Source organism: Hylobates moloch, unplaced genomic scaffold, assembly GCF_009828535.3.
Source record: "Hylobates moloch isolate HMO894 unplaced genomic scaffold, HMol_V3 SCAFFOLD_17, whole genome shotgun sequence".
Taxonomy (NCBI): domain Eukaryota; kingdom Metazoa; phylum Chordata; class Mammalia; order Primates; family Hylobatidae; genus Hylobates; species Hylobates moloch.
In genome coordinates, this window is record NW_026652292.1 from 39,366,647 (window position 1) to 39,388,538 (window position 21,892).

The 21,892-nt window shown below is 42.1% G+C and overlaps 1 protein-coding gene and 1 long non-coding RNA gene across 14 annotated transcripts in view; one reads left to right on the forward strand and one right to left on the reverse strand.

The window, feature by feature from the left end:
- ZNF131 (zinc finger protein 131) overlaps positions 1-21,375 on the forward strand; it is a 56,747-nt gene extending 35,372 nt beyond the window's left edge. For 5 of the 13 annotated variants that reach the window (XM_058430061.1, XM_032135334.2, XM_032135335.2 and 2 more), the window contains exons 5-8: positions 6,136-6,493; positions 6,596-6,818; positions 18,367-18,497; positions 19,507-21,375. In XM_058430061.1, coding sequence (XP_058286044.1) covers positions 6,136-6,493; positions 6,596-6,818; positions 18,367-18,497; positions 19,507-20,193 — 1,399 coding nt within the window. In that variant the 3' untranslated portion in view covers positions 20,194-21,375. Of the gene's footprint in view, positions 1-6,135; positions 6,819-18,366; positions 18,498-19,506 lie in introns of those variants that run through there. The other 8 variants (XM_058430060.1, XM_032135330.2, XM_032135331.2 and 5 more) reach the window with 4 other exon arrangements.
- LOC131381620 (uncharacterized) overlaps positions 1-21,892 on the reverse strand; it is a 68,417-nt gene that overhangs the window by 32,004 nt on the left and 14,521 nt on the right. The window lies entirely within an intron of this gene.

Below are 21,892 nucleotides of genomic sequence, written 5' to 3' on the forward strand. Positions count from 1 at the left end.
GGGAGCTGTGTCAGGGTTCAGCAAGTCCAAAACCCAAGGAATAACCGTTGGGTAGAGGCTGCCTCCTTTTGCCAGAAGCTCTAATCTACAAAAGCATCAGGCTCAGACTAGTAGCTCAAAGGGTTCATTAGCATTGTGGGGCCCTAAAGGTAGAGAGAATGCACTGCAGTTCGATTGTTAACTTCCAAAGCAGCCTGTTGGTTGGAGCCCCACTTAGAGGTTGCTGTTTTGCTTGCAGGTTAGCTGATAGAAAGGAGAAAGTAGAATGCCTAGGTAAGGCACATACTGTCCAGCACCCAAAGAGTCCAATAGGATGCTGGGCTTTATTTTTGTTGGGAGGAGGATAGGAGAAGAAACAGTTTTTCTTTTACTGCTGGATGGATGGAGTGTTGTGAATCTATAAACTTTACCTGATGAGTAGGCCTCTGAAATTTGCTGGGGTTTATCAGCAACCCCTGCTGATGGAGGTGTGATAACATTGCAGTCAGTCTTTGAGACTGAGACTTCTGATTTACCAGTCAATAGGATATCATCAATATAACATAAACTAGACATCAGAAGATAGAGACACTGCACTAAATCCTGACCTCACTACTAGTGGCAAATGTCAGGGAGGTTTGCTCCACTGTTCTGTTAGCTTTTCTTCCCAGTTGGAGTGATTCCCTCTGGTACTTCTGGGATGAAGAAGTATAAATGCACTTCCTGCTGTACATTCACATGTTGAAGCAACAACAGTATACATAGAATCAGCCGTACCACAAGGTCGGGATAGTGTCCCGTTGCTGCTGTGACCCATGCGCAAACCCCATCAGTTAAAAAATGCAAGTCCATCCTCTCCCCATGGAAAAGTGGTATGGTGAGTTTGGCACCTTAATCTGACATAGCCATGGAAGTTTGAATCCTCCCATTCCTGAGTTTTCCCCAGTATACTTGGATGAGTATACTGCTTTCAGTCCCCTTTGGGAATAGGGAGAATTTGGCTCCACTCCTAATTATCTTTCTCCTAAAAGCACTGAAGTCAAAGGAGAGGGTAGAGGAGGAGGAGATGTGGAGGGAGAAAAGTGACTGTGCCAATAAGTAAGGCACGTTTACTTTTGGTTTCAAGCAGCACAGAAGCTGCATGTGGCTTGACTAAATAAACCTCCAGTGTTTTCAGCCCACCCAGTGACCTCAGTCAGTGTAACGTCATCCCTGCTGACACTCATCTGTTTCAGCTTCGGGGATTCCTTGATTCATCGGCTCCCTGCGTATTACTTTGCAGTTGGGGTTATGAGGTTTATGTCTTTTTGACTTGACTCAGGCTTGACTGGGACAGTAGTGACCAAAGAGTACACCTTGGTGAGGCGCAGTGGCTCACGCCCATAATCCTAGAACTTTGAGAGGCCAAGGTGGGAGGACCACTTGAGCTCAGGAGTTTGAGATCAGCCTGAGCAACATAGTGAGACCTTGTCTCTCTACCCCCACCAAAAAAAAAAACACTACACCTTAATTCTGGACATTGCTGCCCTGTTATTACTCTTTTGCCTGGTTTTAACATAAAGGTTAGGGAGCTTTTCAGTAGCATTGACCACAAGAATTCATATTACTTTGGATCCTTTTCTCATTCCCCAGTGAGAATCTTCATCAGCATTGTAAACCAAATTGGACTGGAAGGCTCTATATATTCAGTATCTTATCTATGGTTTCCCATAGGAGTTTGTCTCAAAGAAGAGGGCCCTTATAGAAGCCAAGACTGACTGCAAAAAAAACTTGGAGACCTTTTACTGTCCTCTCCAAATGAATCAAAGGTGGGCATGATAAACTGCAGGAAGGACAGAGCCCAAAGCTGGCCCAAGTTTTATCATTCTTCCTCGATAAGCATTATGTTCTCCCCTCATCTCCCATGTGAACAGTCCAAAGCTGTGACTCACCTGGCTTCTGCCTATAGCAATCGCAGATTTCCCTTCTTTTACATTCATTGTAGGTGCATGTTATTGTAACTTGTCTGAAAAGAGGCAGAACCTTCTGTCCCACCCACCCATTCCCAATGAATCTTAGTATGGTTGTTAACCATGGGGCAGACATGGTACCAGATTGATAAAAGAGTCTCTCTTTTTCCCACAGAAGAGTTTGCAATAACCAGGGCACCATTTCAGCAGCTATTCTTGAACTTGCTGCCCAATACTCTTCCTGCAACCACCTTCCAAGTTTTGCTTCATTAATAGGTACTTTTGTTTCCTAAAGCTACTACTGTAACAAAGTACCATAAACTGGGTGGCTTTAAACAACAGAAACGTGTTGTTTCTCAGTTCTGAAGGCTAAATGTCTGAAATCAAGGTGTTCATAGTGCCATGATTCCTCCCAAGACACTAAGGGGAGCATCCTTTTTGCCTCTTCTGGCTTCTGGCTAAAAGGTGTTTCTTGGCTTATGGTAGCAGAACTCCAGTCTCTGCCTTCATCTTCACATTGCCATCTTCTCTGTCTTCATAATGGCTTTCTCCTGTGTCCAGGTTTCTTCTTCCTTGTGGAGACACTAATTGTATTGAATTAAGGCTTGTCTTAATAGCCTCATTATTTTTTTTGAGACTGAGTTTCAGTCTTACTGCCCAGGCTGGAGTGCAGTGGTGCCATCTTGGCTCACCGCAACCTCTACCTCCTGGGTTCAAGCGATTCTCCTGCCTCAGCCTCCCGAGGAGCTGGGATTACAGGCATGCACCGCCATGCCTGGCTAATTTTGTATTTTTAGTAGAGACAGGGTTTCTCTGTGTTGGTCAGGCTGGTCTCAAACTCCCGACCTCAGTTGATCCGCCTGCCTTGGCCTCCCAAAGTGCTGGGATTATAGGCGTGAGCCACTGCACCTGGTGTTGTTTTTTTGTTTTGTTTTGTTTTTGTTTTTTTTTTGAGACAGTTTCACTCTTGTTGCCCAGGCTGGAGTGCAATGGCACGATCTCGGTTCAGCACAACCTCCACCTCCTGGGTTCAAGCGATTCTCCTGCCTCAGCTTCCCAAATAGCTGGGATTACAGGCATGTGCCACCACGCCCGGCTAATTTTTGTATTTTTAGTAGAGATGGGGTTTCTCTGTGTTGGTCAGGCTGGTCTCGAACTCCCGACCTCAGTTGATCCGCCCGCCTCGGCCTCCCAAAGTGCTGGGATTACAGGCGTGAGCCACCGCACCCGGCCAGACATCATCTTAACTCAGTTATATCTGCACACTTATTTCCAAACAAGGCCTATTTACAGATAGTGGGGCCAAGACTTCAACATACCTTTTGTGGGAACACAATTCAACCCATAATAATAGGCAGTAAAGTAGAGGGCCATTTATTGCTTTGTTGACTGTACGGTGTAGTCAACATGTTTGCGGCTGGTTCCCGTGGACTTCCCTCAAATCCGATCAGTTGCTCTGTGATGCCTCATCCTTCCTTTTCCAGAAAGCCTTTTTTTTCCCCCAGCATCTTATTCTCAATGCCGGAAAACTGGCAAGAGCTATGAGGGATCTGAGATTTTACTCTACTTGCAAGCCTACAAGTTTTCCTGCCACAGTGTCATCGATGCTGGAAGAAGATACAAGACTTCTGAGTCAGAAAGAAAGGACCTTATTACTCTCTACATAGCAAGCAATATAAATTTCATTTTTATACCAGTTTTCCCTTCCGTTCAAGTCCCACAAGAGTGACATAGAGTGAGGCCAGGCGCGGTGGCTCATGCTTGTAATCCCAGCACTTTGGGAGGCCGAGGCGGGCGGATCACGAGGTCAGGAGATGGAGACCACGGTGAAACCCCGTCTCTACTAAAAAAATACAAAAAATTAGCCGGGCGTGGTGGCGGGCTCCTGTAGTCCCAGCTACTCGGAGAGGCTGAGGCAGGAGAATGGCGTGAACCCGGGAGACGGAGCTTGCAGTGAGCCAAGATCGCGCCACTGCACTCCAGCCTAGGAAAAAGAGCCAAAATCTATCACAAAAAAAAAAAAAAAAAAAAAAAGTGACATAGAGTAGCCCAGGTGAATGCATATGATTGATTTATATTACAGCTGAAGAATCTCCAGCTTAGGAATCCCAAATTTTTTATAGTGGGCTACAAACAAACTTGCCTAACGTTTTTCCCAGAGTGGGGGTATTCTCTTTATTATATTGGACAATAAACCTGCCCTTTCTTCTCCTATACTATACTGCAAACATCCAAACCAAAAGTTTTCAGTTCACAAAATGTGAGGAAACTGAAGAAACTCAAGGGGAATTGTCTCCCAACAGGTGTTGTCTTTTACTGAGTTTATTGAGTTGCGAGAATCCTTTCTTCACTCTAGGTATAAGATCTTTAGGCTGGGCACAGTGGCTCTTACCTGTAATTCCAGCACTTTGGGAGGCCGAGGTAGGCACATCACCTGAGGTCAGGAGTTCAAGACCACCCTGGCAAACATGGTGAGACCCCGTCTCTACTAAAAAATACAAAAATTAGCCAGGCATGGTGGTGGGAGCCTGTAATCCCAGCTACTCGGGAGGCTGAGGCAGGAGAATCACTTGAACCTGGGAGGCAGAGGTTGCAGTGAGCCAAGATAGTGCCCCTGCACTCCAGCCTGGGCCACAAGAGAGAGAGATACTCCGTCTCAAAAAAAAAAAAAAAAAAAGTTCTTTGACAGATATTTTCTTCTGGCCTGTGGCTTGCTTTTTTATTAACTGTATTTCAGAGGGCAGTTTTTAATTTTGAAGAAATCTATTTTATCAGTTTTTGCTGTTATGATTTCTGCCTTTTGTATGCTGTTTAAGAAATCTTTCAGCTGGGTAGGCTGGGCGCGGTGGCTCAAGCCTGTAATCCCAGCACGTCGGGAGGCCAAGGCTTGGGCAGATCACAAGGTCAGGAAATCAAGACCATCCTGGCTAACACGGTGAAACTCCATCTCTACTAAAAATACAAAAAATTAGCTGGTCGTGATGGTGGGTGCCTGTAGTCCCAGCTACTCAGGAGGCTGAGGCAGGAGAATGGCGTGAACCTGGGAGGCGGAGCTTACAGTGAGCCAAGATTGCGCCATTGCGCTCCAGCCTGGGTGACAGAGCAAGACTCCATCTCAAAAAAAAGAAAAGAAAACAAACAAAAAAAAGTCTTTCAGCTGGGCACAGTAGCTCATGTCTGTAATCCTAGCACTCTGGGAGGCCAAGGCAGGAGGATCACTTGAGCCCAGGAGTTCAAGACCACCCTGGGTGACATAGTGAGACCTCGATTCTATGAAAAATAAAATTAGCTGAGTGTGATGGCATGCATCTATAGTCCCAGCTGCCTGAGAGGCTGAGGTGGGAGGATCACTTGAGCCCAAGAGGTTGAAGCCACAATAAGCCAACATGACACCACTGCACTCCAGCCTGGGTGAGAGAATGAGAAATCTTTCACTAACCAATGTCACTAAGGTCTTCTCCTGTTTTCTTCTAGAAATTTAATAATTAATTCACATCACTTGAATTTAATTATTAAATTTAGGTCTGTGATCCATTTTGAATTAATTTTTCATGTATGCTATGAGGTAAAGGTTGAGGCTTTTTTTTCCCATGCACATAATTGTTCCAGCACCACTGTTAAATGATTACCTTGAAACTTTTTTCTTTTTTTTTTTTTTTTTTGAGACAGTTTCACTCTTGTCGCCCAGGCTGGAGTGCAATGGTGTGATCTTGGCTCACCCTAACCTCCGCCTCCTGGGTTCAAGCGATTCTCCTGCCTCAGCCTGCCGAGTAGCTGGGATTACAGGCATGCCACCACGCCCGGCTAGTTTTGTATTTTTAGTAGAGACGGGGTTTCCCCATGTTGGTCAGGCTGGTCTCGAACTCTCAACCTCAGGTAATCCACCTGCCTTGGCCTCCCAAAGTGTTGCGATTACAGGCATGAGCCACCGCACCTGGCTGGCACCTTTTTTTCCCCAAAAAAATCAGTTGACTAAGCGTGGGTCTATTTCAGTGGACTTTATTCCATTAATCTTCGTGTCTATGCTTTCACCAGTACTATTGTCTTAATTACTGTAGCTTTAAGTCTTGAAATCAGGTAGGATAAGCCCTGCAGTCTTGTTTTCTAACTGTTTATATAAATTTTATTGCCACTTTATCAGTTTCTTCAAAAAAGCCTGGTAGGATTTTCTTACAGATTTTTTAAACCCCTACGTTATGTATTTCAGGAACAAAGAAAACTCAGCTCCATTAGAGGAAAATACCACAGGAAAAAATGAGGCCAAAAAAAGGAAGATTGCAGAAACTTCAAATGTTATCACTGAGTCGTTGCCATCTGCAGAATCAGAACCTGTTGAAATTGAGGTAGAGATTGCTGAAGGCACCATTGAAGTGGAAGATGAAGGCATCGAAACATTAGAGGAAGTGGCTTCTGCCAAGCAGTCCGTAAAGTACATACAGAGCACAGGTTCCTCTGATGATTCTGCTCTAGCACTGTTGGCAGATATTACCAGCAAGTACCGTCAAGGTGACAGAAAAGGGCAGATTAAAGAAGATGGCTGTCCATCTGACCCCACGAGCAAACAGGTAGAAGGTATTGAAATTGTGGAACTTCAGCTGTCACATGTGAAGGACTTGTTCCATTGTGAGAAATGTAACCGTTCATTTAAATTGTTTTACCATTTTAAGGAACACATGAAATCACACTCCACTGAGAGTTTCAAGTGTGAAATATGCAATAAACGATATCTTCGAGAGAGCGCATGGAAACAGCACCTAAACTGTTACCACCTTGAAGAAGGTGGAGTCAGTAAGAAGCAAAGAACTGGGAAAAAAATTCACGTATGTCAGTACTGTGAGAAACAGTTTGACCATTTTGGACATTTTAAAGAACATCTTCGAAAACATACAGGTAATGAGCAAATACTTTGTTAAGATTTTTTTTTCCCACATGCACTTCAAATTTAAATATCTAAATCCTTTTTTAAAAAAATAGTGCCTCAGAAGCCATCTAATGTATTATCTCTAATGTGTAGTCTAAGTACACGTTGTTTTTATAGTATTACGTGTTCAAACATTGGTGCTTTAAATGCAAATCAGTATCAACTTTGGAAGTAATTGTTACTTTTATGCCTTGCCCAATTTTTATATTTTTCAAAGAAATAGAGAAAATAGTTTGTGATTTATTTCCTAAAGATTATAAATAATTAAATCTTATAGTGAGACATTACCATTTCTATTTTTACATTTCTTGTGTCGTGTTACTTAGAGTACATTTACAAGCAATCCCTGACAGCCGGGTGCGGTGGCTCACGCCTTTAATCCCAATACTTTGGGAGGCCAAGGTGGGTGGATATCTGAGGTCAGGAGTTCAGAGACCAGCCTGACCAATATTGTGAAACCCCGTCTCTACTAAAAATACAAAAAATTAGCTGGGCGTGGTGGCAGGCGCCTGTAATCCCAGCTACTTGGGAGGCTGAGGCCGGAGAATTGCTTGAACCCGGGAGGCAGAGGTTGCAGTGAGCCAAGATCGCCATTGTACTCCAGTCTAGGCAACAAGAGCAAAACTCTGTCTCAAGGAGGAAAAAAAAAAAAGCAATCTCTGACATGTTTATACTTCTTTTCTTTTCCTTTTTGTTTTTGGGAGATGGAGTCTTGCTCTGTTGCCCAGGTTGGAGTGCAGTGGCATGATCTCGGCTCACTGTAACCTCCGCCTCCTGGGTTCAAGCGATTCTTCTGCCTCAGCCTCCTGAGTAGCTGGGACTACAGGCGAGCACCACCATGCCTGGCTAATTTTTGTATTTTTAGTAGAGACGAGGTTTCACCATATTGGTCAGGCCAGGGTGGTCTCAAACTCCTGACCTCGTGATCCGCCCGCCTCGGACTCCCAGAGTGCTGCGATTACAGGCATGAGCCACCACATCTGGCCCATGTTTATACTTTTTAATGCACATTGAGTTACCTGCTTTGGCACAGCAGGTTAGTAGGCAGTGTATGTCCATCTCTCTCCACCTTTTCAACAGCAAATATGTCAGGACTGGCGGACATCCAGGGAGCTGAGGAGAATAAGGTGTTTTATACTTCTCTTGGGAGCCATGCAGGCATGATGGAAATGTCCCGAGAAATCTACCTCAGGGCCTCACCCACATAGTTCTTCATCCGCTATTCCAGTCGTCTCCCTGTCAAGAGTCCCTGACCTTGCTGAGGTCTCTTGCTTGCTTCCACTCCTCAAACAATCTTTGCTGGGTCTCCTACACCAGACACAGTAGCTACCACCAACGAATTGAATCTTGGATAGTCCCTAAACCTACTATTACAAGGGTATGGAGAGAGCAGTTAATACAGCATGCTAAGTGTCAGACTTCTGGACATTTGTTCCCAAGTCTTTGTTATATGTGGTGGTTAAGGCTGTTTAGACTTAATACAGTAAATATAACATAGATATCCTACAGTATTCAGAATCTTTCTTTTTGATGCTGGAGTTTGAAGAGCTTCTGGTAAAAGTTTTTTTAAATAGGTTTGTCACTGTCACTTGGTATATACGTCACTTGAAATTAAGGAACCACATAGATTCAGATGATGTTACCCCCCTCACTGTCCAAACTTACTGTCAGTATTCAAGGACTGAGTAAATACAGGAATAGCAAAGGGATCTTGTACTTAAGGCTCAGTATGGATTTAAAAGTCTTTAAGGTACTAGTTTGGATAACTAATAGGCGTTTATGAAATCTTTTGGGAAAATGCTTTCTGATTTCAAACATACGTATATACAGTCTACTTTTGAACAACATGGGTTTGAACTGCTTGCATCCACTTATATGCAGATTTCATTCAACTAAATATAGATCAAAATTATAGTATTCCCAGGAAGCAGAACCCATGTATGTAGAAGACCAGCTTTTAGTATGTGTGGTTCCACAGGGCCGACTGCAGGACTTGAGTGTGCGTGGATTTTGCTATACGAACCAATCTCCCGTATATACCAAGGGATGCCTACCTGTTTTATGTAATTGGAAACTGCCTATAGTTATAATTTTTGGTCCTTAGAAAACGAATAATAGTTTGTTTGTGAACATTTTTGTGGTAATTGGGTTAATTATGCAAAACGATTGTTATACCAGCAGCACAATACACAAACGTTGGTAAGTAACTTGCAAACTTTGATAGCAGTTTCCACTACCTCAGCAGATAATCAGGATAATCAGTAGCTTTTATAGCCTATGAATGTGAAAGTAGCCGCAGTTACCTCTTTTACCCAAAACATTGCCTACTGACTTTTACCTCTTAGAAAATAGGACAATATGGACCACTTTGGACGTCTTTAAATGTGCCTCTCAGGTCTTAGATTTTTTATTTTGGATTGGACAGCAGAATATAGGGTTAAAGTACATTATGTTGTATGTCTTTGTCTTTCCCTTAGAAATGATGTGAGATAAGTAATTTAAGTAGTTGTTATAAATTACTGAACCATATACCCATTGGAGGAACAGTTGAGCACATTAAGCAAACTGAACCCCCACTTCATTGTTTTTTAACTTCAACCAATTTCTATACTGGTAATTAGTTCTAAGATAGTAGTAGTTCTCTTCTCTCCTCTCCTCTCTCCTCTCTCTCTCCTGTGAAACAGGGTCTTGCTGTGTTGCCCAGGCTGGAGTACAGTGGCGCAATCATGGCGCACTGCAGTCTCGACCTCCTGGGCTCAAGTGATCCTTCTGCCTCGGCTTCCTGAGTAGCTGGGACTACAGATGTGTGCCACCACGCCCAGCTAATTTTTCTATTTTTTGTAGAGATGCGGTTTCACCATGTTGCCTAGGCTTGGAACATAGGCATGAGCCACCATGCTTCGCCCTGTATTTCTTTCTTTTTTTTTTTTTTTCTTTTTCTTTTTTTTTTAGCTTTAACAACAGGAATTCATTTTCTCACAGTTCTAGAGGTTAGAAGTCCAAGATCAATCTGTTGGTTTCTTTCGAGACCTCTCTTTTTGGCTTGCAGATGGCTACCTTCTCTCTGTGTCCTTACATGGTTTTATCCTCTTTGTGCATGCATCTCTGGTGTGGCCTTGTATTTCTTAATAAGACTGGGAAGTCAAAATTACTTCTTGATCTGTGGGCTGCAGAATGGCTGTTGTGTTTGCAGACTAAAAACAATATTAATCTCCTTGTACCTCTCCCTCTGAACTCTTAGGTGACCAGCTGCATTGTCAGTGAGCAGTAGTATTTTGAAAGGAGTCTTCTGAGCAGTAGGTTTCAACAGTGGGCTTAAAAAGTGAATAAACCATGCTGTAAACATGTTCTGTCAACCAAACTTTGTTCTTCCATTTCTGTAGCCCAGGCAGAGTACATGTAATAAGATTCTTTGGGACCCTGGGATTTTTGGAGTGATAAATGACTGATTGGCTTTAACTTAAAGTCACCAGCTGCATTAGCTCCCAACAAGAAAGTTATCTGTCCTTTAAAGCTTTGAAGCCAGTCATTGACTTCTCCCTATGAAAGTCCTAGATGGTATCTTCCAATACAAGGCTGTTTTGTCTACATTGAATATCTGTTGTTTCATGTAGCCACCTTCATCAGTGATCTTAGCTAGGTATTCTGGATAACTTGCTACAGCTTCCGCATCAGCATGTGCTGCTTCGCATTACACTTCTATGTTATAGAGATGGCTTCTTTCCTTAAATTTCATTAACCTCTTCTAGCTTCTACCTTTTCTGCAACTTCTTACCTCTCTCAGCCTTCATAGAATTGAAGAAAGGACCTTGTTCTGGGTTAGGCTTTGGCTAAAGGGAATGTTTGTTTGGTTTAATCTTTTATCCAGGTTACTCACTCTTTCTCCATAAGCAGTAAGGCAATTTTGCTTTCTTACCATTCATATGTTCATTAGTGTAGCACTTTTAATTTCCTTAGAGAACTTTACCTTTTCGGTCACAACTTAACTATCTGGCATAGGAGACCTGGCTTTCGGCCTGTCTACTTTTGATATGCCTTGCTCTCACAGGCTTCATCACTTCTGCCTTTTGATTTGAAGTGAGAGACACGTGACTCTTTTCTTTCTTTCTTTTTTTTTTTTTTTTTTTGAGACAGTCTCGCTCTGTCACCCAGGCTGGAGTGCTGTGGCACGATCTCGGCTCCCTGCAAGCTCTGCCTCCCAGGTTCACACCATTCTCCTGCTTCAGCCTCCCAAATAGGTGGGACTACAGGTGCCCGCTACCATGCCTGGCTAATTTTTTGTATTTTTAGTAGAGACAGGATTTCACCATGTTAGCCAGGATGGTCTCGATCTCTTGACCTCGTGGATCCACCCCCCTCGGCTTCCCAAAGTGCTGGAATACAGGCAAGAGCCACCACGCCCAGCCGTGACTCTTTTTTTTGACACGGAGTCTCGCTCTGTCGCCCAGACTGGCGTGCAGTGGCGTGATCTCAGCTCACTGCAACATCCGCCTCCCAGGTTCAAGCAGTTCTCTGCCTCAGCCTCCTGAGTAGCTGAGATTACAGGCACCCAACATGAGGCCCGGCTAATTTTTTTTGTGTTTTTTAGTAGATACGGGGTTTCACCATCTTGGCCAGGCTGGTCTTGAACTCCTGACCTCGTGATCCACCCGCCTCAGCCTCCCAAAGTGCTGGGATTACAGGCATGAGCCACCGCATCCGGCCGAGACACGTGACTTTCACTTAAACACTTAGAGGCTGTTGTAAGGTTATTAATTGGTCTAATTTCAATATTGTTTCAAGGAATAGACTTGAGAGAGGGAGGGAAGAGAGAAAAGCTGGTTGGTGGAATAGTCAGGATGCATACAACATTTATCAGTTAAGTTCTTTGTTATAGGTGTGGTTCAGGGCACCCCAAAACAATTGCAGTAGTAACATCAAAGATCACTGATCACAGATCATTATAAGAGATAATTTAAAAATTTAAATTTAAATTTGAAATATTGCAATAATTACAGTGACAGACATGAGGTGAGTACGTGCTGTTGGAGAAAATGGCACCAATAGACTTGCTTTACACAGGGTTGTCACAAATCTTCAATTTTTCAAAAAGTCCAATAAAGTAAAGCACAATAAAATTAGGTCTGTAAGCAGTTTTAAACTATGTTTAAGTTAATAAAAAATGGTTCATTTTTCCTTGTAACAAACTGTGAAGACAGGAGACAGTCCTCTTCCTGTTTCTTATTCTCAAAACATATACCCCATTAGTTTCGTATTTTGCATATTTTTATTAGTTTAATGGTTTGGTTTCTTGTATTTTTTTTTTTTTTTTTGAGACAGAGTCTCGCTGTCGCCCAGGCTGGAGTGCAGTGGCGCGATCTCGGCTCACTGCAGGCTCCGCCCCCCCGGGGTTCACGCCCTTCTCCTGCCTCAGCCTCCCGAGTAGCTGGGACTACAGGCGCCCGCCACCTCACCCCGCTAATTTTTTGTATTTTTAGTAGAGACGGGGTTTCACTGTGTTAGCCAGGATGGTCTTGATCTCCTGACCTCGTGATCCGCCCACCTCGGCCTCCCAAAGTGCTGGGATTACAGGTGTGAGCCACCGCGCCCGGCCTCTTGTATGTTCTTAAAGCATGCACTGTAATCCGTGGCTTGATTGTAAAATTTTAGCTAATTTTTGTCCTCTGAGTTTATTTTTATTTGGAAAATAGTAATGATAATGCCATATACCACTAGGCCATGAATATAAAACAGTTTTAGAGTCCCTACCTTCAAGGAGCTCAGGATATGCTGGCGGGGGACAAGCATGTACAATCTGTGTAACATGTTAAGTGCTGACGAAAGTAAGCAGAATCCCGTGGGAATGCCTACCTGGGTTGCTTGTTTGTGATGGAAGAGACAAAGGTGATATCCTAGTCTGTTCTGTTGCTTATAACAATACCTGAAACTGGAGAATTCATAAAGAAAAGGAATTTATTTCTTACAGTTCTGAATGCTAAGAAGTTCACTGTTATGAGGCCACATCTGGTGAGAGCCCTGCCAGTGGCGACTCTGCAGAGTCCTGAGGCCATGCAGGGCACCACATGGTGGGGGAGTTGAGCATGCTAGCTCAGGTTTCTCTTAAAGCCACCCATCCCATTCCCATGATAACCCATTAATTCATTGATCCATGAATGGATTAATCTCTTCATGAGGGCAGAGCCCTCATGATCCTATCACCTCTTAAAAGTCCTACCTCTCAATACTACCAGATTGGGGTTTCAGTATTAACCTGAGTTTTGAAGGGGACAAACATTCAAACTATAGCAGGTGGCTTCCGGGGGTCGTTACCCTTTGATGACTCAGAAAGGAAAAGGAGTTAGCCTCGAAACAGGTATTCCAGGCAAAGGAAATGAAACATACACAGTCACAGAGGAATGAGAGGAAACAAATTGTTTGGATCACTGTTAGTAGGGCATTATGGCCAGAGGGTTAGGTTCAAGTAGAGGAATGCCACAAGATGTGGCCAAAGGGTTGGAAGGGCTAACCATGTGACACGCACTTGGCCGTCATATGGGAGATCTAGAGTGGAGTAAGGGTAAGAAAGAGGGAGAATAATGAGAGATGAGTTTGAGATCATGTAGTTATTTTCATAAATTCCGTTAATGAGTTTGAATAATATCTTGGAAGACTGGGTCATTTTAAAGGAGTTTCAGCCAGGCAGAGATCTCATCAGATTCATATTCTAGAAAGATGACTGGCAAGATAGATTGGAGTGGGTTGAAACCTGTTAGCTCAGTGAGGAATCTTGAAGTTGTCTAAACCAGAATGGGAGGTTGGGTAAAGGCAGTGTCAGTAGAAAAGAGATATTTGAGTAACATTAGGTAGCCTGGATCAATAGGATTTGGTGGTCGGTGAGGTGTAGGAGTAAAAGAGAGCTGGTGAGTCCCAGCTTTCTGATTTGGATGGCTGTTTGATTGGAGGCTACTTACTTAGAAAAAAATATGTAGAAGAGTAAACAGATGGGGAAGGAGGGAAATACCAGACTTGTTGACAGATATACCTGTGGGACACACAGTGTCAAACAGAACCTAGAGGTAACCTTTAGCCATGTTTTCAAACAATTACTCCCTAGTTTCCAAGAAAGGTAGTGTGGAATCATAGAGGGAGTGTGTGTCCAGAAATCAGAATTTCAGTTCCATCTCCAGTTCAGCATTTGCCAGCATGATGAACTTGACCAGTCACTTTGTCTTTGGGCTTTTCTTGTCTGTGTAAATAAGGATAAAGATACCTACTTTATAGGGTTGTGACAAATAAGAAAACGGTGAAAGCACATTGAAAACTGTACTGTCCACACATCTAAGATAATATGTTGCTATTTCTGTGTTTTACTGAGCTTACTAAATTTTTTAAATAGGAAAAAGCTCAGATGGCACACAGTGAAAATTGAGTCTCGTTTCTACTCAGTTAGATCCCTTGAAGTAACTACTGCTATCCTTTTCTGATTTATCAGATACATTCCTTGCATTTTCAGGTAGCCATAGACACTCAGGCATGCATGCTTTTGGGAAAACAAACGAGCATGCGGTAGTACAGCATTATGCCATTTAATTTATCTTGGAGTCATTTTAAAAAATATGTAACATGAGTATTTAAATTTTCTTCCTGTGGCTGCACAGTATTTTAATCTGTGGGTATATCATCAACTACTATTGATGAACATTTAGGTTGTTGCTAGGCTTTTGGTATTACGGACTACGCTGTAGTAAGCATACTCGTACATATGCCTTTTCATATGTTCAAGTAATTTCATTTTTAAGAGCAGAATTGCCAGGTGAAAGAATATGCACTTTTTTCTTTTTCTTTTTTTTTTGAGACAGAGTCTCGCACTATCACCCGGACTGGAGTGCAGTGGCGTGATCTAGGCTCACTGCAACCTCCACTTCTGGTTTCAAGCAATTCTCCTGCCTCAGTCTCCCAAGTAGCTGGGCTTACAGGCACCCGCCACCACACCTGGCTAATTTTTTGTATTTTTAGTAGAGACGGGGTTTCACTATGTTGGCCAGGCCAGTCTCAAACTCCTGACCTTGTGATCTGCCTGCCTCAGCCTCCCTAATATGCACATTTTATATCTTGACAAAGATTATCAAATTGTCATTTAAGGAGAGGCTATGCCAATTTGTTTCCAGGTCTCACTGATAATGAAAAATTATTCATTGGTAAAACCACTAAACCATTTAGTAATATTATTGCCAATTTTGGGAGTTGAAAAGAGTTTCTGTATTACACTAATTTGAGCTAATTAGGTCTTTTCTCTCAAATTAACTTTTCGTCACATAAAAATTGTACAAAATAAGCTATAAATGTTTTGTCAGATAATACATATAGCTCAATTACTTGACTGTGTCATTGTATTTAAGTGTGAGGCTCACGTCTAGGACCTCCTCATTACTGGGGCTCCACCTTCCATCCTGGAATCATTCAGTTATTTACTCCTACCCGCTGGTTGCTGAGCATTGCTGGAGAAAATTCGTATCTCAAACCTTAAGTTAAGCACTTTAGTGTCTGATTTATCTCTTTTTCCTAATTGCTATTTCAGAGCTTCCCCATATATTCAAGACCTCTGTCCACACCCCATCTCCAGCAGATTACTTATCTTCCAACCCCCAACTTACCTGTAACAGCATTCATCTTTGTCTCCTCTTTTTTTTTTTTTGAGATGGAGTCTCACTGTCACCCAGGCTGGAGTGCAGTGGTGCAGTCTCGGCTCACTGTAACCTCCGCCTCCCAGGTTCAAGCGATTCTCCTGCCTCAGCCTCCCGAGTAGCTGGGACTACGGGTGCCTGCCACCATACCCAGCTAATTTTTTTTTTTTTGTATTTTTAGTAGAGATGGGTTTTACCATATTGACCAGGCTGATCTCGAACTCCTGACCTTATGATCCGCCTGACTCAGTCTCCCAAAGTGCTGGGATTACAGGTGTGATCACTGCACCTGGCAATTTTTAAAAATTTTTTTTTAATTTTTTTGAGACAGAGTCTCGTTCTGTCGCCCAGGCTGGAGTGCAATGGCCTGTTCGCGGCTCACTGCAACCCCTGCCTCCCGGGTTCAAGTGATTCTCGTACCTCAACCTCCCAAGTAGCTGGGATTACAGGCGCCCGCCACCACCCCCAGCTAATTTTTTTTTTTTTTTAGTAGAGACGGGATTTCACCATGTTGGTCAAGCTGGTCTCCAACTCCTGACCTCACGTGATCCACCCACCTTGGCCTCCCAAAGTGCTAGGATCACAGGTGTGAGCCACCACACCTGGCCTGTCCCCTCTTCTTTTATTCTAGAGAAAGAGGTTTCCCTTTTCTTCAAAGCCAATTCTGGATCCCATGCCTTGATGTGCCTCTAAAACCATGTCCCATCTGTCATTCCATCTCCTTTCTCCATTGCCTCTTTGCCCAACAACAAATAAATAATGGATGTCTCTCCTGGCTTAAAGAATCCTGTTATTGGCTGGGCACAGTGGATCACTTGAGGTCAGGAGTTCAGGACCAGTCTGACTAACATGGTGAAACTTTGAGTTGAGATCATGCCATTGCACTCCAGCCTGGGCAACAGAGCAAAACTCCATCTCAAAAAAAAGAATGCTATTATTGACATACTCCCCTCTAGCTAGTCATCTCTCTTGTAGGCCGTTTTATTTTTATTTTTTTGAGATGGAGTCTTGCTCTGTCGCCCAGGCTAGAGTACAGTGGGGTGATCTCAGCACACTACAACTTCTGCCTCACGGGTTCAAGCAGTTCTGTCTCAGCCTCCCAGGTAGCTGGGACTACAGGCTCGCGCCACCATGCCCAGCTAATTTTTGTATTTTTGGTAGAGTCGGGGATTCGCAGTGTTGGCCAGGCTGGTCTTGAACTCCTGACCTCAAGTGATCCGCCCGCCTCGGCCTCCCAAAGTGCTGGGATCACAGGCATGAGCCACCGCACCTGGCCGGCCATTTTATTTTTAAATAGAGATGGAGTCTCACTATGTTGCCCAGGCTGTTCCCGTCAAGCAATCCTTCTGCCTTGGCCTCCCAAAGTGCTGCTGGGATTACGGGCGTAAGCCACCATGTTTGGCCTTGTAGGCCTTCTTAAAGGAATTTTGGTACTGACTGTTTTCATGGTCATCCTTCTCACTCACTTTTGCCCCATGGCAGTGGCCTTCTGATCCAATTACATCACTGGTTAAAGTAATTTCCTTGTTTTCTTTCCTTCTGCTTCTGGCTATTTCATTTCCTTCACTGGCTCACCTACCTGCTGTTTTAACTTGGTGTTTAACTGGGTTCTGCCCTTGATTTTTGTTATCATACAACATACTCAGAAATGTTTTCCTATCTGGAGGTTTTTACTGTCACTTAACCCCTAATTTGGCCAGGTGCACTGGCTCACACTTAACAATCCCAGCACTTTGGGAGGCCAAGGCAGGCAGATCACCTGAGGTCAGGAGTTCGAGACCAGCCTGGCCAACGTGGTAAAACCCCATCTATACTAAAAATACAAAAAAATAGCCGGGCGTGCTGGCGCACACCTGTGATCCCAGCTACTCGGGAGGCTGAGACCCAAGAATCACTTGAACCCGGGAGGTGGAGGTTGCAGTGAGCCGAGATTGTGCCACTGCACTCCAGCCTATGTGACAGAGTAAGACTCTCAAAAAAAAAAAAAAAACCCTAATTTATATATAAATCACCCTCTATTTGGCTCCAGAATTACCTTTACAGCTATCTACTGGACATCTCCACTCTGTTCTGAGAACCTTCAACTCAGCAGACACAAAACTGAATTTATAGTCTTTCCCAGCATACCCTGCTCCAAACCTACGTGGACTCCTGTGTCCTGTTTCTTTATTCTCATTGGTGTTCTAAGCCAGGGATCTGAGAATCTCCATCACTGATTCCTCCCTCCTTACTCCTCACCCACCGTACTGTTTTATACCTTCGTGCCTCTTTTTTTTTCTCCTATTTCATTCCAGGCCGAATTGACCCCCTCGTCTGTGCTGCTGCAGTACATACTCCATCGCTCTTTTCTGTGACAGATCTTTTACAGTGCATTGCATTTGTTTATTTTCATGTATTTCATCTTTATACCTTGGCCTTTGATAGGAAGTTTTTTGCAAAGAAGGACAGTTTATCTTCTTACCTTCATCACCTAGCACATGGTCTAGCACATGGTAAGTGTGCAAAAAATGCAGAAAGGATAATGATGCAATTCCACAAAATAGAGATTGATCATGATTTTTATCTAAGGGAAAATAATTTTTTTAAGAAGTGCAAAGATGTGGAACAGAATTTAGATGCAAATTGTATTTATCTTTGTCAAAGCATATATACAATTAAATATTAAATTTTATTATTTTTGCTACCTCTAGAAAAGTCTTCGGAATATGGTGAAAATATTTGAATTATGAATTGTGATTTCTCCTTTTAGGAATTTAGTATTAAAATTACCCAAAAAGAAAAAGTAAACGTTTAAAATTATTTGCTCTTAGGATTTTTCTTAATTTGCCAACGTATCTTTTTTCCCCTCTAATAGGTGAAAAACCTTTTGAATGTCCAAATTGTCATGAACGATTTGCTAGAAATAGCACTCTCAAATGTCACCTCACTGCATGCCAAACTGGAGTAGGGGCAAAAAAAGGAAGGAAGAAGCTCTACGAATGCCAGGTATGTGCAGATACATGCATTCAGTTCTTAACAAAGGAGTCTTGTGTTTGCAGTCATCAAAAGCAAAGGGAAACAGAGTCTCAAGCAAAGGTATAGGGGCTGACGGTCTGGAAAGAAATGAGAATAAAGAACATTATTGTCTTGGGGACTAAATTAGTGTTTTTTTAACCCAACCCTAGATGACACCAATGTCAATAAAAATTATGTCCTAAATAACAATCTGGAACTATAGTTAACCATGGAGCAATTATTAAAATTTGGGGTAGGGATTGGAGGAAGCATTTCATCTGTAATTAGATTTTTTTCCCCCATGATTAGTGTATTTTTATATCAAATATCAAACAATTATTACATTATTTGATACAAAAATACAAAAAATACATTATTTGATAAATGTTCTATGTTATGGGAGAAATTAAAATATTGTTACTTTATGTTTCTAGAATTTATATGATGCTTAAACAATGAAGGCAGTATTGAAATGTTTCTCAAAATGTATTTAGGTGGCCAGGCACGGTGGCTCACACCTGTAATCCCAGCACTTTGGGAGGCCGACGTGGGTGGATTGCCTGAGGTCAGGAGTTCGAGACTAGGCTGGCTAACATACTGAAACCCTGTCTCTACTAAAAATACAAAAGTTAGCCGGGCGTGGTGGCAGACACCTGTAATCCCAGCTACTTGGGAGGCTGAGGCAGGAGAATCCCTTGAACTCAGGAGGCAGAGGTTGCAGTGAGTCGAGATCGCACCATTGCACTCCAGCATGGGCAACAAGAGTGAGACTTTGTTTCAAAAAAAAAAAAAATGTATTTAAGTTACTAGCTGTGTCAGCTAGAAGTCCAAGTGAACCAAAGAATTATGAAATAGCTTGGACTAGATTCTATTGCAGGTACCATATTTATAACATTTACAGAATAAGCCTTCAACCTTTTCTTTACAGAGAATAAATGCATTCATATTTCCTTCAGTTTGGATATAAGTATTGTCTACATCATGTTTTTGGTTATTTCAGGTCTGCAACAGTGTGTTTAACAGCTGGGACCAGTTCAAAGATCACTTGGTAATACACACTGGAGATAAACCCAACCATTGTACTTTATGTGATTTGTGGTTTATGCAAGGAAATGAATTAAGGAGGCATCTCAGTGATGCTCACAATATTTCAGAGCGTCTAGTAACAGAAGAAGTTCTTTCAGTAGAAACACGTGTGCAAACTGAACCTGTAACATCAATGACTATTATAGAACAAGTTGGGAAGGTGCATGTGCTACCATTGCTTCAGGTTCAGGTGGATTCAGCACAAGTGACTGTGGAACAAGTCCATCCAGATCTGCTCCAGGACAGCCAGGTGCACGATTCACACCTGAGTGAGCTTCCAGAGCAGGTCCAAGTGAGTTACCTAGAAGTGGGCCGAATTCAGACTGAAGAAGGTACTGAAGTACATGTAGAGGAGCTGCATGTTGAACGGGTCAATCAAATGCCAGTGGAAGTACAAACTGAACTTCTAGAAGCAGATTTGGACCACGTGACCCCAGAAATCATGAACCAAGAGGAGAGAGAGTCTAGCCAAGCAGATGCTGCTGAGGCTGCCAGGGAAGATCACGAAGATGCTGAGGATTTAGAGACCAAGCCAACAGTGGATTCTGAAGCAGAAAAGGCAGAGAATGAGGACAGAACAGCTATGCCAGTTTTAGAATGAAATTACACATGAATATATTTTTTAATTTACTTGTTGGGTTTTTGAACTGATGATGGGCAGTATGACTGTCCTTAAGCCTAACAGACAAGTGGACCAAAGTTAAGCTGTTTCCTGTTGTGCTGAACTGTTTCTGTTGAAACACATTGATTCCCCTCCCCCTACTTAATGCCACAGAGGAGGGATCTTTTCCATAACTGAAGGGGAGTTTTGAGAAGTATATTTCTGGAAACTTAAATGGATTATATTCTTATTATATAGTTGGGTACGAATGTATCTATTTTCATTGTGGTAAAAGTTCTTCCTTTTCTCTTTCCCAGGTCATGTTCTTCCTCAAATTTTTTCCATATTGTAAAATCACAAACTTAAATCATTAGAATACAAGTTTATGTATTCTAATGCATGTTAGAAAATTGAATAATATAGGAAACAAGGCTGCATGATGAAAAGTGCATTGTTACTGTGCAGTTAAATTTTGGCTTCTGGCTTTCTTTAGTTTGAACAAACGTTCTTGTCTACCCCAGTAGTCACAGATGCCGTCTCTGCAACAGAAAGAGTGGTGGTGGCAAAATTTCTAGAATGTTAAAAAAAAAAAAAAAAATCCACACCCATGTGCCTTCTCAGAACCAACTGAACTTCTGTAAAGCATCTCTGGTTCTTTCAAAGTTTGTGTTGTAAGGAGCAATGTAGATGATGCTGTAATACTTTATATTTTTGCTTATAATGACAACCACCAAGTTCTTTTTCACTTAGGTTAAGAAATTTTATTTAATGGCCACTGAAGGGCCATTTTCAATTGGGAAAATTTATTTACATCTGTGGTAAACTTTATTTTGATGAAAAGTTGCACTAGTATTTTACCACCAGATGAAAAAAAGGTGAGCAGCATTTAAAAATTAATGTATTTAAAATAAAGTACAGAGAAAGACATGTATATAATTATCAGGCTTTGTTTTGAATGGAATCTTTTCCCCCGATCCTTAATGTAAAGATCTTGTGCTATAACTTTTAAAGCCATACAAATAAGAGTGCTAAACTGTGGACTTAAAAGTAGGTGTGTAAATATTTTTAATCAGTATTACTTGGAAAATAAAATATAACAAACACATAAACCAATATGCTATTTTCTTTACCTGTTAAATATTGGGAGTTCTTTACATTTTTTAAGTAAACTTTAAAATTATGTGTTCATGACTCTTTTTTAAAAAATTACCAGTGTGAAAGTTTATATCTGGGCAGAGATAGTTCCTCATGTGTCTTTACTCGTGTTAACATGACTGATGCATGAATTGTGATAAATTTTTAATCACACCTCCAACGCCCAAAAATCAGCTCAAAAGCATGGAAGAAGTTCATATTCTTTGTGTTAATAGTTCTTACATGGTAGGCACAACAGCAGGAATTCTCCACTTAACAGTGTCAAATGTAAAAGACCAATGCGATTAGCCCCCTTTGGTAATCCTGATGTTAAATGCTATCACATTTACAAAAATAAACTGAAGAGAATGGCTTCCCACCATTGGAGAAGTCAGATTTAGATATAAATCTGAAGATAAAGCCAACCATTGTATTAAGGGGGCCGTGTTTTTAAGATCAAAATAGGGGTGTGAACACTTCCAAGTGTGTACTGTTTGGTAGTTGGGTACCTACTGCAAAGCTTATTTAACAGTATATTTTTTATTTGAAATTGGAAAATACCGAT